The sequence below is a fragment of the Furipterus horrens genome, unplaced genomic scaffold (genome assembly GCF_987537825.1).
Source record: "Furipterus horrens unplaced genomic scaffold, mFurHor1.1.pri manual_scaffold_12, whole genome shotgun sequence".
Classification (NCBI taxonomy): Eukaryota; Metazoa; Chordata; class Mammalia; order Chiroptera; family Furipteridae; genus Furipterus; species Furipterus horrens.
Genome location: NW_028327182.1, coordinates 81,948,912 through 81,967,682, shown reverse-complemented (window position 1 = coordinate 81,967,682; position 18,771 = coordinate 81,948,912). Strand labels below are relative to the sequence as shown.

The window sequence follows — 18,771 nt, the reverse complement described above, 5'->3', positions numbered from 1 at the left end:
GGACTAGAAACTATTAACAAAGAATCTAATTAAACTTCTTTCTGAATAAGAACAATAAAAACATAGATATTGCTATCAGCATGCCAGTGTCTCGGGAGGCAATGAGAGCTGCATGTTGACATGCTAAGTAAGCTTCATGTGGCTTTCTTTTGTGTAATGTTTGTGAATCCTTGTGCTGAGAAAATTTTGTTACAATTTAAGAACTGATGGATTATCTCAGAAAGGACGAGAAGTAGGCTCACTTTTACTTTCAAAAGATGCTTTAATGAATTTACTTTTATCTGAAATAAGGGAAACAATGAATTGTGATTTTTTTTTGTGCATTATCGGAAACTAGACTACTTTGGTTCTAATCTTACAGTTTGACTTCCGAGAACTGTACAGGAAAGCACCATAGCCTTGTAGCTTTGGCAGTTCTCCAAACTAGATTGCTTTATTAATTTATTTATACATGGAATTTATTGGGGTGACTTTGGTTAATAAAATTACATAGGTTTCAGGTGTACAATTCTATAATACATCATCTGCATATTGTATTGTGTATTCACCACCCCGAGTCTCCATCTATGAGCATTTATTCAAACTAGATTCTTTAGATGAGCAATGACGGAGCATAGATTATCTCACTACAAGCCACCTGTTTAATTTGACTCTGGTCATTTTCCACCTCTTCAGCAAATTGATGACACTGAGAACCCTAGTAAGAAACTTGTCTTCCTTTTGGGGTAGAGGTAAATTAGGAGTCTGTGGACCTGCTTAAAAATGCAAAGAGCTACACAAGCTTTAAAGAGGCACAGAAAGTCAAACTTGGGCCCTACTTTATAAGAAGGGGTGCAGAGTTGGTTATTTACAACTGTAGCAGACAGAGCAGAGAGCAACTTAACTGATCCAGTTGGCTTCCATAAGTCAGAAGCCTCCTTCAATACTAGCGTGTGCCCTTTATTGTCATTCGGTTTAATAACTTATCTGTGAATAACAAAGAAAAATCAGAAAACTATGATATAGGAAAGTTGACCTGTCCAAATAACAAAGAAACTGATTTTAGAGGGCTGGAAAGGACGTGTTTCTTTTACGATTAGCTCTGCTATCATTTTTTGTTCTTCACAGAAGGAATAAGTTTTAAATGGCTCTGTGAAAAACAGATCATGGGGAACCAAGCTTGGTAGGTTATTCAGGGGTTGTTGTTTAAAACTAATTATATATCTAAATAAAATCCTTTTTTCAAAAGAAAAAAGAATTTTAGTGACTGCCAGTTAATTAAATAATTGTAATTCTACTTGAACAAAGAAATAATGGGTATGAAGAGGCCATGCTAATGTCTTAAATTCACTTAAGCGATAACACATTGCAAGAGAAAAACCCCATTGCAATAAGAAAAGAAATAAATATGACATCAAATTTTAGTAACTAGATATGTCTCCATTTCTCTGTTTAAGTGAGATAATGGAGGTGAATATAGCAGATGTGTGAAAGAAATTTTTTAAAAATCTGATTTTTTTGACAAAAGATCAAGTGTATATACTTTTATGTCAAATGAAATTTGCTATATTATCAGGGAGGTCAAATTGTAATGGATCCATTTTACTTCTGCGTATTGATGACCTTAAATGAAGCTTAGGGGACATTGTTTTGATGTTCATGAGGGAGACATTCTTTTGATTGGGGATAGCTATGGGGACAGCATTAGTTAGACAGGCCTGTTGAGCACTTACTTGAAAGCTCTGGCAACTGCTCTGTGATTCATCCATCATTCATTGTCATGGACTGTTGCCTTTATACCTTGAAAGAATAACGTCTATCTGTTAAGGCCCTCTCATTGCAGTTTATCCCCCCACGCGGTGGCTGTCGCGTTTCAGTGAACCCAGGCGCGAGGCACAGCGCGGTTCACCCTTGTGCCGTTTTGCAGATGTCAGACCACCCATCACACAGGTCAAAATAGATACCCTTCTGCCTAATACCAATTTCAGGTACTCTGTCTAGTTTTATTTCCCCATAAATCATCAAAGTAGCTCAGAAAATTCAGCAATTTTTATATCTACTTTCTCTTCCAGGCTGTTTTTGCACTTGGAATATGTGTAGAAATGATCTGTTACATGGTGTAGCCCATGTTTTATCAGGAAAATATGGTCGCTATTGATATATCAATAAATTAAATCTTAGACTTGAACTATAAACATGTCCAATATAACAAAGAATTGAGCTTACTGTCTCATAGTCAAGACAGGAGTTCTGGAGTTGGAGTCAGATACCCTGGATCCAGATACTGGTGCCCCAGTATGCCAGCTGTGTGGCTGTAGGAGGCTGCTTTACCTCTCTGTTTCTGTTTCAACATTTGTAAATTGGGAATGATGATAGTAATCTCTCTCTCCTGGAATTGGTATAAAACTTAAAATAGTTAATGAACATAAAGTTCTTAGAACAACCCCTGACACAAAGTAGGTACTCACCGAGTGTTAGCTATTCTTAGTCAAAAGGAGTTTATTGTTGAAAGTGCTAAGGAAGAGGACCTCATTTTAACTTGACCTCCTAGGCCTTGGAAACACTATTATAGTAATTATATAATTTTATCTGTAGCCCTCAGTTTATGAAATTCTGGGCAAAGAACTACAGAACTGTAGAAGAGGAGGATTGCTAATTTCAACAAACATAATATCAATTTTCAGGCTGAAAAATTCTCTTACCTAATAAATCTGCACTTATTTCCCCTTGTAGAATTTCACAGCATTGTAAATCTCTTACAGACATATGTGGAGAGGTGATCTGGTTTATATAGCTTATTATAAGAAACAAAAAAATACCGCAGTGGCTAAGAAACGGAATAATCTTTTCTAAATTTTTTAGTCTACTGTTCTCCCCTCTTTTCTCTGCCCTCACCTCACATGTACAGAAGCATCCTCCAGGAGAGGAAGGTCACAGGGTAAATCCTAGCAAGCAGCTTGTTAGCCTTGAGACATTGAGCAAGTTCTGGTATAACCTTCCATTTACTCACCTGTAAAATGGAAATAGTCATTATGCACCTTACATGAAATACATACAAGAACTGTCACTGGGAAAGTGGAATTGCACACAAACAGTACATTTGTGGATGTATGTTGACTGTAAATGAAAGAGTACACTTAATAGTTAAGGGGACACACATAGACCTTGTCGTCTGGGCCCAATCAATGAAGATGATCAATTTTGATTTGAAGGCAGAGGAGATAATATTATGTGTGTGGACCTTTTGTTGAAGTGGCAGAACAGCCTGGCCTCTGTGGGGAAACTGAGATCAAGTCCCTAAATCAGACAGGAAGGAACATAATTGCAATGCCTGGGGTCTTGGCTAAGGTGAGGTTCAAGTAGATGATACTCTGACAGCTATGACCAGATTAGAGAAAGAAATACAGATGAACATAAAAATTTCAAAGTAAGGACAGTACTACTTATTTGACAATTTTCCTGTGAGAGGTACATTTCATTAGTGCCGTATGACAGAATGTGTAAGAATTCTAATCCAGAGGCATGTATAAAAATGAAAAAAATAATGTCACAAGGCCCTTCTATTTCAAATAAAGAAGTCTTTTGAGAAGTAAGAGTGGCCTCTGAAATAATTTTTGGACCTGGGTCTCTTCTTATCTTTATCATTATCTTATAGATACTCCCTCTTACTTATTCTTTCAGCAAACACTTGAGGTCCTACTTTGTGCTAGGTTCCTGAGATCCTGTGTATCTTCCATCTCATTAATTTGGACACTGAATATTGAATATAGTGACAATCAAAATGGACAGCCTCCACCACCACTGCCACCAACCACTAGCCTAAGCCTCCAAATAGGGACCGTGGCCACCTCCTAACAGCTGCTGTCACCCCTCCTTTGATTTGGTGGGGATAAATTCCTTAAATGGCCCTCTTTTTGCCCATGTGCTTTTTTACCTCAGCGTGTTGGGTATGGTATTCAGATGTAGAATGTGATTAGTCATTTTCTACGGCCTTTGAATTAGCATAGTTTTAAGCATGGTTGTCAGGGTTCACTGCGGCTCACCCTGAAATAGAGCAGTTAAAAGAATCACACTGTTTCAGTCAACTTGTAGCAGTTAACTGTGAGAAGAGAAATTTTGAGCATGTTCAAGTGTAAAAATCCCCACCAATGGAAACCGATATGTTTGGGGAATCCAAGTTAACACTAGCAAGAAGCCAGTTTTGGCTGTAGAGGCATAAGCCTTGTGAACATTAGAAGTAAAAAATGCTGAAATATTGCTCCCAATTTTATTGTTTTATATTCTATAATGTCATGTTCTGTGCATATGTTATGAGGATCATTCAGTTTGCTTATAAAGGGATTAGTCAGTAGTATGCACATATAGGCACTTGGACATGGAACTGCTAAAATGGTTTTCTGGAGTCCAGCTGTCTTAACCGTAGTTTGAAGCATGTTCTCAGTGTTTTTACTGGTTGGGGTTAGTTTGCTGCCAATGATATAGAATCAGCATGAAAATATTTAATAATACCTTATATTTTATGGTGACTTTCTCTCAAATGAAGGCATCCACATGTTCCCTCACCTTCTCCAGATGTCCTTGCTGAATACACAGGGACAAATAGCAGCCCCACGTTTGCTCATGGGGACCTCTAGTTAGCCAGAGTGAGGAGCAGTCTGATGATGCAGCTGGAGCATGGGGCGCTTTTAGCACTATGTCGCCACATGTGGCAGCCAATGGTGACCTTGTTGGATGGTCCTTAATGTAACTGAAGGTCACTCCCCGCAACAGCAGTGGTTTTACAGCGAGGTGCCACTGAGATTTCTGCCTTTTACACAGCCATAATTACGTATTTTAATCTGATAGGATACATTTTCCCTTTTATAGTCAGATTTGTCCGTGCAGTTTAGAGGAGAAGACCAGATGGCAAAGCATAAACTTAATCCACACTACGTGTGACCATAATCTTCTCCATAAAATAGAGCTGCAAAGGAGAAATATGATCAGTAAAGGAGTTTTACAGACTTTTCTCAGTCATTTATTTACCTCTCACATGGCTATTTTTTTTTTTTTCAAAGACATCCTTCTGCCTAGAGGACCGATTAATGACATCTGTGTGGCTTTCATTAACTCACATAATCGTCAGTCACCAATTTTCACCACGAGATCCGCACGTGTGTGATGTCAGGCTTTTGAAAGGCTTTATGCAAGGAAGGCTTCACTGGGATTGCGGCTGGAAGCTCACTGTTACTTGATAATATTTTGCAGGTTTCCTGTTTAATTTGTTCAAAGCGTTGAGGCTCTTCTGATTAGCTGCACAGTCAAACATGAAGAGTAATGATACGAGCTAACTTGCATTGTCAGGCCCTTTAAAGAACAGAAACCATGACTTATCTAGTGTCACATGCTATCAGCCTATCTTGGCAGCATACACATGTGAAAATTTGTTTCCTGTTTTTAACAATACAGTACAATATTGGATATAGCTGCACTGAATATATTTAAAAAAATAAGTGTCCAGAGGATGATTAAATCAAGAGGATTGCTTAGATGAGTGATCCTTTTTACAAAAGGATTTTACTTTTATGACAAATATTTATTTGCCCGTTGAAAAAATTGGAATAAATGAATGTACTGCCTTAAATTTTTATGTGGTCAGACTTAAAAGAAATACTTTTGTATGACTGCCATGATTTTTGTCTACATTGTGTGACATAGTAAATAAGAAAGGTAGAAGTGAAAAAAAAGACTTCTTAAGGATACTTAGTACACTACTTGCATTGAGTTAGAGTCAGTAGGGTGTGTTTGTGATCTTTTAAAAGCCTTTAAGACACTTACAGCCTGAAAAGCATGTGGCATTGCTCTCAGGGCTTTTGAGTTTCTATTTTAAAAGGCTGCTTTTCTTTGCACTTTACTGTCTGTCTCTGTTGACGCATTTCTGAGGGTGTGAATATGTTCACATTAATGTCAAGCAAGTTTGAAATAGATTTAGGCAAAAACTGCTTCTAACTTGCTCTAGCATTAAATTATTTCAGGGTGTGGAGCTATGGCCCATCCAGAAACACATTGAAAGCAAAATTTTGAACTGTGGTAGACCAAGTACAATTAAATCACTCCAGAGGTCTTAGAACACTTGCTGCATTGGAGCATTAACTTTGCATTGCATTTGCCTTCCACCTATTTTTAATGAACAAACCACTTATTCTTAGAGAAGAGTTGAAATGCAAGTAAAAATCTTTTGCAGTTTTAAAATCCAAGTGTTTAGTTAAAAAAAAAAATGACCCCAAGTTTAGAACTACATTGGCCTTCTAAGATTATACTTGGGTATTAGAGAGTACTTGGTTTAGTAGTTTCTTTTATGAGAAAAAGAAAAATGAGATTATTTCATGTGAGTAAACCATATATCTGAAAAATACATATACTCAAAATATATTTTGTTAATACATAGTTATCATTTTATAACCTAATGAACCTAACTCTTGAAAACTGTCTCCTTATGAATAGATGAGAAAAAAACACCATACAAAACATATATGCTCAATATTGGCTCGCATTTTTGTCAAGAATCTGAAATATTGAGGGGTATTCCATCAGTGTGGTTATGTGAGAAGACAGAGAAGAATTCATGTTATTGCCAAGCCTCCAGCATCCTTGACTTTGGGACTGTGTGAGGACCTTTGTAGGTACCTCTCTAGAAAGTTTCCCTGACAGCAGAACACCCATGAACTAAGGATGCAGTTGTGTGGCTCTGTTGGTGGTGCTCGAGTTTGTTTCTACATTTATGCCATGGAAGATCTTGAGTTAGCTCCTTCACAGAGCTGTTCTCTGAACAGCTGGATGTCCTCGTGTGGTAGATGGTCTCCCTTGAAGGACATGGCAGGGACATTATTATAAGTGAACTCTTAGGGATGCAAAGTCAGAGTAGCTGGGAGCTCTGCGTTTTGACAGACTTGAAACTGTGTGCAAGAGAGGAATGTCAGTAGAGGTATACCTGAACCCCAAACATTAAGACATCTTTATACATTAGGGTCAGCTTAGGGAATGGATATTTTAGCTAAGATAGACCTTATATCTAAAGGTATCCGCCTTATTACCTCACAGACACTCTCTTAAGGACAGAGGATGTATCAGTCTTTGCACATGAACCCCAAAGGAAAGGTTAGACATTGAACTGCCAGATTAGTGATTGTTGTTCTGCCACCTAGTAGGACTGGAGCACCAAAGTCATGGTTATGAGGTTGAACAACAAGAGCATTTCTGTGCCGTACCACTCACAGATTTTAAATAAGATGTATTCTTATGAGCTACATTTGTAAATTATAACACACATATTTCCAAGAATCTTCTTCATGACTGAAAACTTAACCGAGACATTAAAAGTACTTAATATAGACTGAGCCTTTTATTTAGTGGCGGAAAGGCCAAGTGTAAAAGGCAGGAAAAGAAAGAGAAAGCAGGACTTCTTTTTTCTTTCTCTGTATGTATTGTCTTGTTTGCTGAATCATTTGATATTTAGTTGTAGACATTATGACATCTAAATAGTTCAGCCTAAAAGCAGGACGTTCTTCTGCATAACCACAATGGTATGATCACACTTGAGAAATTTTAATTTTGATACAATACCTTTATTCAGATTTTCCCAATAGTCCCAACAAATAGCTACTATTTTTTTTTCCATAAAGCAAGATCCATTTATTTGTCATGTCTCTTTAATCTCCTTTCATCTAGATCAGTTTCACAGTCTCCTATTTTCATTCAGGGCATTGACATGTTGGAAGTCTAGACCAGTTGTTTTGTAGAATATGCCTCAGTTTGAATTTGTCTGATTGTTTCCTCACGGTTGACTTAATAAGGAAATAAGGAATAAATGAAGACGGGACGAGGGCAGAGAAGAAGAAAGGGAAAAGAGATGCTAATAGCATGAAAATTATTCATTCAAACTAAAGAAACCAGCCTAGTCAATTTGTGTTCAGACTGTATTGATAAGCACATATATGGAGTAGGCAAGGGAATAAACCTTGGAAGTTTTGGTTGTGTGCCAGTTAAACAAGAACAAAAAGTGAACATCCCCAAATGAAGCTAGTTCTTTCACTCTATGCATAAATAATGAGGACATTTGTTTTTCTTTATATATGTAAACCACTTTATTTGGTGCCATTTAGTTCCCCAGAATTCGTTTTTTTAAAACCCTTCACCAAGCTTACAGAATTTGAAAATGATCTTGAAGAGTTTGTAGGAATGTACAGACACTATTGCAGATTGATGAGAATTTAGTCTGTTTTTAAAAACCTCCAAAACAGAGATTCATGAACCACATCTTGAAACGAAGATTCCTATGAAAACTGCTCAGGAAATAAATCTTATTTTCAAGCTGTCAGACAAAATTGTCAGGTATCAAAGGCTGAGAACAGCTGACAGAAATTTTCTAACTTGTCACTGTGTCTTCACACACAGTGCCTGCTTCTCCATCTCATCTCCCAGCCCCCAAATAAATAAAGGGGAGCATGTAATTGTAGGAGCGCTGCTGAGAAATCACAACGTTCAAATGATTTTCACTATAATTTATTGGAACCTCTCTATGCTCTTTTCTGACATTTTAAAAAATTTATTTGGTAAGGGCAGAGTTGTAGAAAAAGAAACGTACCCTGAGGAGGAACGCTCCTCTGTTTCCTGTTCATGTCTGACGTGGCTCTGATTGCCGTCCTTGGAGTCTTGATTGCCATACGCAGTGAATAATTGTGCACCGCATCAGGGCGTTGCGCTATCATCTGCCTGCATTTTGTTTTGCTGGGACTTGTTGTTCGTTCGTGAACTGGAGCAGAAGTAGATTTGTACTTGGCTTTTCTAAGACTCAGTGGATGCAGAGTCGTTGAGGTCTCAGTTTCTGTGATGGTGGTTATCAAATGGAATTTTGTGTGCAGAGGAAAATCCATTCATTATTCTTCCTTATTTAACTTACTTTATTATAAACAAGTTGGAATGCTATATAAAACTGTATAACAACCCACCTATTGCCTCACTTCTGCAATGGTCAACTTCTTGGGACGTTTGTTTCATTTTTATGCCTGTCCATTCCCTACCACCATTTTATTTTGGAGCAAATCTCATATATTATAACATTTTGTCCAATAATATTTTAGTAGAGAATAGAGACTCTTTTAAGCTGTCTTGCTTAGAAGAAGAATGGTATAGGTATTCAATGTACAGTATTCTACACGTTAATGCACAACCTGAGTCCTCCCAGCCTCTGTGGAGATCACTTGACCTGAGTGTGGTGGTCATTTGGAATAGTCATGCATTGTCTAACGGGACAGCGACTGTAGGTCCAATTAAAGAGTGATGTCACCAGTGAATTGCTGTCTTGAGGAAGGGAGTATTGTTAAGATTTATGAATTCTGTTTGTTCCCTGGGCCCCCTCTGATGATAGGATAGTCTAACTCTGACTCTCCAGAAAGTTGTAACCGTGGTGAAGTCAGTCACTTACCTGTCTCTGAAATTAAACTTCTCCACTTAAAACATGGCTGTGATGCCTGCTGTACCTACTCACAGAACTATTGTGCAGATCAGTTGTGATCTGGGGTACAAACACCCCCAGTTATATATTTTCCTTCAGCACAGATATTGTTTCTTTGATATGACCACTGTTCAAGATTTTTAGTAGTATTAGAGAATGTGAGAATCGAAGGAATAAGTACCTAGAATATTTTAAAAGAATTTTATAGCCCCAGTAGGTGTGGCTCAGTGGATTGAGTGATGGCCTGTGAACCAAAGGGTCGCTGGTTCAATTCCCAGTCAGGTCACATGCCTGGGTTGTGGGCCAGGTCCCAGTTGGGGACACAGGAGAGTCAACCACACATTGATATTTCTCTAGGCTCACTTGTTACCCCTGAGTGTATTTGTTTGGGCATTTTAATCTTCTTATTCAAGTTGAGATTCATTTTGCCGCACCCCCCGCCACCTCCATTTCTGTCTCTTTCTCAGATGGTATAATCTTTGGGAATGGTGTCTTGAACACTCACCCAAAATTGATATTTCTCTTTGAAAAATTACCAGGTATCACAACTTTTTTCATTCTCTTTTCAGCCTTGCCTCTCCGACTGAAAGAGATGAAAAGCCAGGAGTCTGCAGCAGGCTCTAAACTAGTGCTTCGGTGTGAGACCAGTTCTGAATATTCCTCTCTCAGATTCAAATGGTTCAAAAATGGAAATGAATTAAACCGGAAGAACAAGCCACAAAACATCAAGATACAAAAACGACCAGGGTAAGTTAATGCATATAATAGCAGAGTCTATACTTACAGCCTCATAAATAAATACGCTGTCAAAACATGCTATACAATAAATAAAAATGTTTTCATTGTATAAGGACCAGAAATTGTATCATTACACAGGAAGGATTTTGAAGTTTCTGATTCTTACAATTTCTGGATGAGGATAGACAGGAAAAGATGGATGTGGAAAAAAACTAGGTGTGTGTGTGGTGGTGGGGGGTGGGGTTAGACAGAGGGATGACAGAAGATGGGACTAATGGTAGCTGTTGTAATAGAAATAGGTTGGATCCCAAAATGCAACTTCAAAATAAGACAAATGTTGTTTAACATAACAAAGCCTTATACAATCAAAATCCTGCCCTGGCTGGGTAGCTCAGTTGGCTAGAGCATTGTCCCAATACACCAAGATTGCAGGTTCTATCCCCAGTCAAGGCACGTACAAGAAACAACCAATGAATGAATAAATAATTGGAACAACAACAACAAAAATAAATCCTAATTTTATTATATATCAATAGCTCAATAAGGTACCAAGATTTATGGAAAGAGTTAGACTGTGAACAGTTGAATTTGAAGTATTTTCAGGTAAGAAGCTAATACATAAAATTACACCTAATAAGAATTTTTAGCTGACAAGTTTATTATACTACATCACTGCTATAGCAGATTTAAAAAGCTGTAATCCTGAGTAGCAAGAATATTAAGTTTTCGTATCTTCCCTGAGGAGGTCCATATTTGGAAGGGCTTCATGTGATTCCTACAAAATCTTCATAGGTATGATCTGTACCCAGTCTGAAGTGATGCTCCTTTTTTCCTTTTTATTCCTATACTTTTCATAAATATTTCACTATTTAAGAAATTTTCTTCTAACATCAAGCTACGTTTTGAAATTAATGAAAAACATTTTGGGTTTTTGCTTAGAAACAGTCCTTTAATCAATATGACACGTATAATAGTAGTTCCAAGCTCAAAGATGACTCACACTTCAGAAAATTCCAGTGAATTCCCAGGGATGATAAGAGAAGCAACAACAAAAGAATCTCCCCCCTGTATTTTGATTTTATAGGACAGCAACCAAAATGTTGTCACACACTCATGAGCAAGAGAAAGCAAGGTGATTATAATGAAAATTTCATTTCACCAAAATGTTTAATTTCTATAATAACCATAATTGGTTTTTTTTCCCTAGTTCCCATGTTTTTTGTTTTTGTTTTTAACTATATTGCTTATTCTTATTACTGATTGCGTCCGTAAGAGCTCTTGATTTAGAAGTATAATAAAGTGTGGGAGAAAGAATAGGTATCACTTTCTGCAGTAGGTGGTACTTCAGAGATTACAAAAAATAATACTGTAAAGTGTCATAGTGTTTTTATACACGGTATTTTTTATTATGACATTTTCATAGTAGAAAGGGCAGTTGAACTATAACATGGTAGCTAATTTTGCAGACTAAGAAATCAAGGGTTAAAAAGGGCATTATGCCTTGCCTTGAATCACACAACTAGTAAGACTAAGCTGAAATACAAATCTGTTTCTTGGATTTCTTAATGCCTCCTTCCCTCTTTAAAAACAGAAAGCATACCTGGTATTTACCAGCATATGCATGTGAGGAGGGGAAGAGAAGGAATAAGTATGATGTTTATGGAGAAGTTAAAAAATACTTTTATGTATCTGTTTTGTTTTTCATCAAATCGACAAGTTAGTAGAAATGAAGTTATCTTTACATGCAGAGTCATGTCTCATTCATTTCTATGTGGCTGTCAAATGAAACTGATGATACTTAAGTGCTCGTGAAAGGGTTTGTGCTTGAACTGTGGAGAAATGGAAGAATCATCTAGGGATCGTAAGATTGTATAGAGATTATCTAGTTCAGACTTCCATAAAACAGGCATTCTGATGATACTGTCATGAAACAGTGTTGGGCTGGGAAGCTTTAGGATTGTTAAGCAGCCCATCGATTTACAAAGAGTGATCCTTTAGAGAATTATTAGTTATGTTGAGGTAAATTCTACTTTATCTTAAGTCAAGATTGAATCAGGGGGATGAAATGTCTAGCACATCATATCAGATCATAAAACTAAGTACCAAGTTAGTTGTAGTTTACTGACACCAAGGGCCATGAGTGTTGAGAAGAGGGGGCACCCTGAGAGCTCCAGCAGGAGCTATGAGAGGGGAGATGTAACTCTGCTGCAGGGACAGCCCCCTCTGGCTGGCTGGGTGAGGTGGGGTGGGCAGTTACAGAGAAGAGCAGGAATCACAGTCCAAAGCAGGCCCTGTTTGGAGGCCAGGCAGATTGGAGCAGTGAGTGGGTAGATGGAAATTTTACCCTTTACTGGACAAGTTGCTGTGTGTCTGACCCTGGGCTAGGTGCTGGGTATGCAATGGTAGACAAGATGTGCTCCCCATTAAGAGGCGTGGTCTAGAGGGGAGACAAATGTAAACAGTTACAATAGTCAATTTCAAGTTGTACTATAGTAATAATGATGAGATGCTATAGAAAGAGGCGGGCAGGGCCCCAGGCAGGGACAGTGGTGGCTTCTTAGAAATTCTAGAAGGGGAGGGGGAGGGAGGGGAGAGAGGTTTATCGAGCCGCAGGAGCAGAACAAAATGTCTGCAGGCAGCAAGTATCAGTATGGGGAGGCCTAGAGAGAAGTAGATGAAGGTGGGTAGCTAATGTGAAAATAAGGAACAAAAAACGAAACTGCTTAGAATAAATACAGTTTTGAAAGAATACTTTTTTTTTTTTTTTGTCTTAAAGAGGCAATTTATTACATGGCTTGGATGACATGTAAAAGTATCATTAGTATTCAGAAAAGCATGCCGCTATTGGCTCCATAGGTCCAGACAGCTAAGAGCACTGGCTACATATCAATAAAATCCCATTATACCAGATAGGCCAATATTCAGGAATGGCTTCTTTTAAACAATAGCTTTGCTGGAAAGATTTAAATGGAAAAATAAGGCGTTTTATTCAAGATATGTAACTATAAATTACTCTGGGAAAAACATTTGACATGTTTGGTCTTCTAAAATAAGACATTTTTGTAAAATGGACAGCTACTTGATAAGCAGTCAGCTTATCCGATTTTAGAACTGGGTAGCAGTCAGTCATTTCTGCAGGTTCATCTTTAAAAAAAAAAAATCAGTGTTGTCACCTTTTCTTAAGTTTAAAGGACCAAGCTGAATCTAAATTTAATTACCATTCGCAAGGTGCTCTATTATTTCAAGTTGTCTTATAAATATAAGAGGATGAACACTGTTGTTATACCCATTGAAAATGAAGATCCTGAGAATAAAGGAAGCTTCTCCCTGGAGATCTTATGTTAATAAATGGTAAAACTTAGGTTTAAAATTGGTCTGACTCCCTGTCGCATGTCCTTTCACTGATACTTGTGATTTTGTTACCTACAACAAAGTCACAACACAAGGATAGGAACATGTTTAGGCTTAAAATGAAGTCTTTAATAAAAGCATTCTTATTTTTCAGTTTTATCTACATATGCGTAATTTTTCATTACCAAGATGTTCAAGATATTAATGGTTTGCTGTGGTTACTTACTTGGTTACTTGACTTAAACTTTATCTTACTACACTTGATCTTAGCCAAAAGGCCAAGAAATGATGAACTTTATTTTTAGACCGTGATCACCATGCAGAGGTGAACTTTAGTGTGAAGTTTAGGGTTTCTCTGGGGTTCTCTTTATTTAAGTAAAACATTGACTCTTTTCTAGTCCTTAGTCTAAGGTTTCTTTTTTCACATTTTATTATCTAGATTGTTCATAGCCAGAATTTCCTTTTAGTCCCTGAGTGTTGTGAAAAGCTTTCAAACCAATATGCAATTTCTATTATTTTGTAATATAAAGTCTTATCTCCCTTCTGCCCCTGCTCCTACTAATAAACTACATTCCTACATGTTCTTCCTGTGATTTTGAGTTCACATTTGAGCCGTTGTTTGTTTTATTTGGCCAAGCAAAGTATGGGACCAATTAAAAGAAATGGAAACTCCCCCATTGGTGTACGTCTGCTTATTCCTTTGTTCTTGTTTCCTTTGTGGTGAATGATTTTGATGAAGAAAACTGGTTAAAGAGTTCAGTGCATGGCAGATTCATATTTGGGGCTGTCATGTTGGCCTCATTTAAATATCTGTTCTATATTAGCCATATTAAAGGCTGACGTCCTATCGCCTGTGTATGGCACACAGCTTTGAATGCTCTTAATTTTGTCTCTCTTCGTTTCTGCTTTTATATTTTTAATTTTGTTTAAAATTGGCTCTATTCATTTGTCAAATTTAAGTTTTTAAAAAATTATTTCTTCTGCTGTTAATCACTGCAGGGTTTTTACTCTACATATAGAAAAAGTTAATACATAATCCTTTCTCTTTAGCTTAGCAGCTCCAGGAGCTCATTTTAACTTTATATGTAGGAAAATCTCAAATTCTTTCATATAAAATGGGAATACCAAGTGCCTATTCCATATGGTTTATGCGAGGCATTTGGTATAGTGCCTTGTTCTATATTGCCTATGAAGTCCCTCTCCCCTTCTTGTTATTAACAATTCTACTGTATCTGAAGCTGTGTTGACACGCACACACATACACATGTGCACACACAGAGTTCATATGTGATTCCTTTAGAGATCAGTGCAATGGGATTATGTAATATGATTCCCCCTGTACATTTAAGTTGCCTTGGCATGTAAACTAGATGGAAGAATCTAGCTAAAAAGAAAAATGAGATAGTAGGTATTGGAACCATGAATCCATCTTGTTAGTGAGCACTTACTGAAGGAACATAGTGTGCATTTCAATACAAAAAAGAAAAATAAATTAATATTTAGAACTTATTTATAAATCAGTTTGTATTAATTTACTTTTACATTGTACTGTATTTTCTGATTTCAAAGGTAATGTGTGCTTATTGTAAAAATCTAAACACTGCAGGAATGTAGAATGTAATTATGACAACAGCTAACATTTATCAGGAGCTTACCATATTTCAAACATGGTTTTAAACACTTTATATAAATTAACTCTTTCAATACTTCTAGAAAACAAAAATCCACCAAAACCTCAAGCCCTCCTAGATTCCCAGATAACTTATCAATTAAACAGCAAAAAATGAATTTTATGATTGGAAGGCAATTTCAGTAATCTTGTACAAGTTAACATTCTTTCTATAGACCGTATGCTTATCAAAGCCCCAAATTGTTGCAATATATGATTTTCAAGAAAGGTTTGTCTATTTTTACTCTTCCTACAGTACTTCCCATTCCTTCTCTAGGACACAAGGATTGAAGAATCTCCTAGTTATGTATATCATGAGCATTCAAAGGGGTCCTAATCATGAGCACCTAGATCAGTGATTTTACCCATTGGTTCCCTGGAGAATCTTAAGTTTCCATTGAATGGAAAAAAGGGTTACCAACCACCTTGACCTGAACACTTTATTTTCTTTAACGTATTTTTAAATGCGAGGCTCTGATTTAAGCTTTCATTTTAAAATAAAAATTTTTTTTTGCAAAAATGATTGAAATCACTGATCTAATTTAATCTTTCCCTGCATAGAGATATTCTTGTTAAGAGTGTGCTTGACAGGTGGTTATCCAGACTCCAGTCTTTCCAAAGAAGAAAACCTAACTCTTTCACAAGCACCCTGTTGATTGTTCTTAGAATATTATTTAAAATATGCCCTCTTTTTCCTCTAAGACATAATTCTCTTTCAAGAACTTCTCCAAACACTTTCCTTTCCTAGATGACAATCATGAAATGTATTGAAGTAGCAACTCATACCTTGTTTATAACTGCCTGCCAGTGGGGCCTTTGTTTCTTTAACAGAATATTCTCTGCACCCTTTTCAATTCTGATCAACCCCTTCTAAAGTCCTGTAGTTGTTGGTATTTTTCATCAAATGCCACTTCAAAACATAATTCAATATTCTAGATGAGATCTAGCCTGTGAGCAATATATTGAGACTTTTATCCTGTTTGATTTATGCTCTTTTAATATTGATTTGACTGAACGGTACATTTCTTTCTTTTTCTTTTTTTAATTTGTTAGTTGTTTAAAATGGAATCATGTTAAATACATGACTAATTGAAATCTTTTTTTTTTTCTGTATATATTTTTGTTAAGGCATGTCTCTTTCAGCCTGTATTTCTGCTACCAATTTTTAAACCTGAATGTATTTGTTATACTTATCTTGATTAAATTGAATCTTGGTCTTGGCCTATTGATGGTCAGTGCTAGAATTCCCAAGAGTGTTTTCTATAGAAATGATTCCTTACCCATGTCATGCCTGTCTTAGAAATTCACCGTACATATTTGCCTAGAAACAACTATGAGGAACTGTTGTAAAGAAATATATTTAATTTTGTTTAATGTAAGGTTTATCTGAGCATAGGAAATTTTTCTTTTTTCTTGTTCTTTCTTTCTTTTTAAAGCATAACATTTATTTACATTACTTGGAGTAATATTCCAGAAAACAATGCCCATGTCTCTTGGGAGAATTTTGATTTTAAGAACTATCCCTTTAATTATGCTAATTATAAATTTGATTACCATGTTTCTTACAGTTTGATTCAGTTCTGTAGTTAAAATAATAATGGCACAGGGTCAAGAAAGAACTCTTCACATATCATAAAACACTGTTCCTTGATTTATATAGATAAGAAGAAAGGCTATTCTTGGAATTGCAATAATCTTGGAGTGTTGTACATTCTTGGGATGCGGTTTTAATTACCTTATTTCAGAGTTTTGGGGCTTAACCAAAAAATTACTATTATCGTATTTTAGGAATTCACTTTTTATTCTGTGCTGAAAACCAGGCTAGTCCAATCCTGACATTCTTCATAATTTATCTGTCAGTTATTGTTAGTGGTTCCACGGTTGTTAATGAAAATTCTTTCAGCTAAGTATGCTACTTTGGAATGGACAAGCTTATTGTAATGTTCATTACATTGTTTCTCATTATTATTCATAGGTGTCTGTTATGAGGGAAACGTCATGTATGAATGAAGTGTACAAATAGCTGATAATATATTTTCAAAGGACTAGATTTGCATACCCCAAACCATGCTTAAATGTTAACAGAACTTGACAGGGGGTAAAAATCCTAATATTGTTGTATTTTGATAATTTTAAGAGCTGTTACATTTTATTATTAAATCTTAATCTCTACCTGCTAAGGTGCTTGCAATCAAAATGATCTATTTTGATTTATAAGGATATACTTCAGGGAAACTTTTCTATGAATAACCTTTCTGATTAATATGTGAACATCCTTGTATAAACAGCCTTTGGGTCATCCCCTCATTACATGGATAAGTAAGGTCCTTATTATATCAGGTCCATTTCTTATCAACTTTGTTCTGTAGACCATTATTTTTAGAAAATATTAACAGATAAGCCGCGTGAATGACAAGGATTCCATGGTCAAATAAGTTTGAGAGAAACTAAATAATATATTTCCCTTTTGGAAAAACAGAACACGTTAGCATATTAAAGACTTTGAGAAAGCTTGTAGGATTTCAAAAAACAACAGTAAAAGAAGGAAGCCTGATTTTGTTTAATCTGATGTCTTTTAAACTTACTTTGAGCATAGTACACTTTCTTGTTTTTGTTTTGTTTTCTCAAGTTTAGCTGTTGACTTTGTTCTGAGTCACAGCTAATGAAGTTAGTCTTTTTCAATCCATATGTTGGCTTGGCTGTGGCTGCCCTTGCCCTGGACTAGCCCTGGCTGTCTGTGCCCTCTTCACATGGCGTCCTCCTTTCCTACAGCCAACAGTAGGAACAGCATGTCTTGCAGAGGGCTTAAGTGAGAACATCCAGATGTTTTCTTCATTTATTCACACATTTATCTCATAATGTTTGAGGATGTGCCAAGGACAAAGCAGTGATATCAAGATGGCACATGTGAGGCTACCGAGAAGTTTAAATCTTGGCTTCCCCTTTCAAGGATGTGCATCCCAACTTGAGAGATATGACATACTGGAAGCATGATGGGAATCATGGGAGAAGTACTCAAAGCTGTCAGAATCTAGACCAAGGAGAGAGCAGCTCCAGCTATAGGATTATGGAAATCTTGGTGAAGGAATTGGAATTCGAGATGGTTTTCTGTGAGCATGTCCTCTAGTATCTTGATAGTTAGGATTATGGGGTCCCCATTTGAGGAGGAAGAAATGGCACATGCCAGAGCACCGAGGTGGAAGATCACAAGGCTTACATGTGGAACTGGGTGGTTCAGTTTGATAGAATGGAGGAGAAGAGTAGGAATTAAACTTGGAATAATCATTCTAATTTAACTAACAATATTATATGGCAAAAGGCCAGGAAATTCACTAAAAAACTAGGAAGGTATAATTTATGGGAGGTTTGCATGTAATTCTGAATTGCTGTCTTTTTCTCTCTCTGTTGATTTCCTCTCAAGAGCCCAGGCAGCCAGTACTAGGCTTGAGTATACAAGAATGCTTTTAAAAGGCTTTCTATTGTAACCGTAACCTCATCTTATTAAAAATAGTTACAGAAAAAAATATATAATAAAAGCTTT

General features: G+C 36.6%; 1 protein-coding gene across 5 annotated transcripts in view; it reads left to right on the top strand.

Moving 5' to 3' along the window:
- Positions 1-18,771, top strand: part of NRG1 (neuregulin 1) — a 942,869-nt gene that overhangs the window by 781,423 nt on the left and 142,675 nt on the right. For all 5 annotated transcript variants that reach the window (XM_090258890.1, XM_090258888.1, XM_090258887.1 and 2 more), the window contains exon 2: positions 10,042-10,219. In XM_090258890.1, coding sequence (XP_090115016.1) covers positions 10,042-10,219 — 178 coding nt within the window. The remainder of the gene's footprint in view (positions 1-10,041; positions 10,220-18,771) is intronic.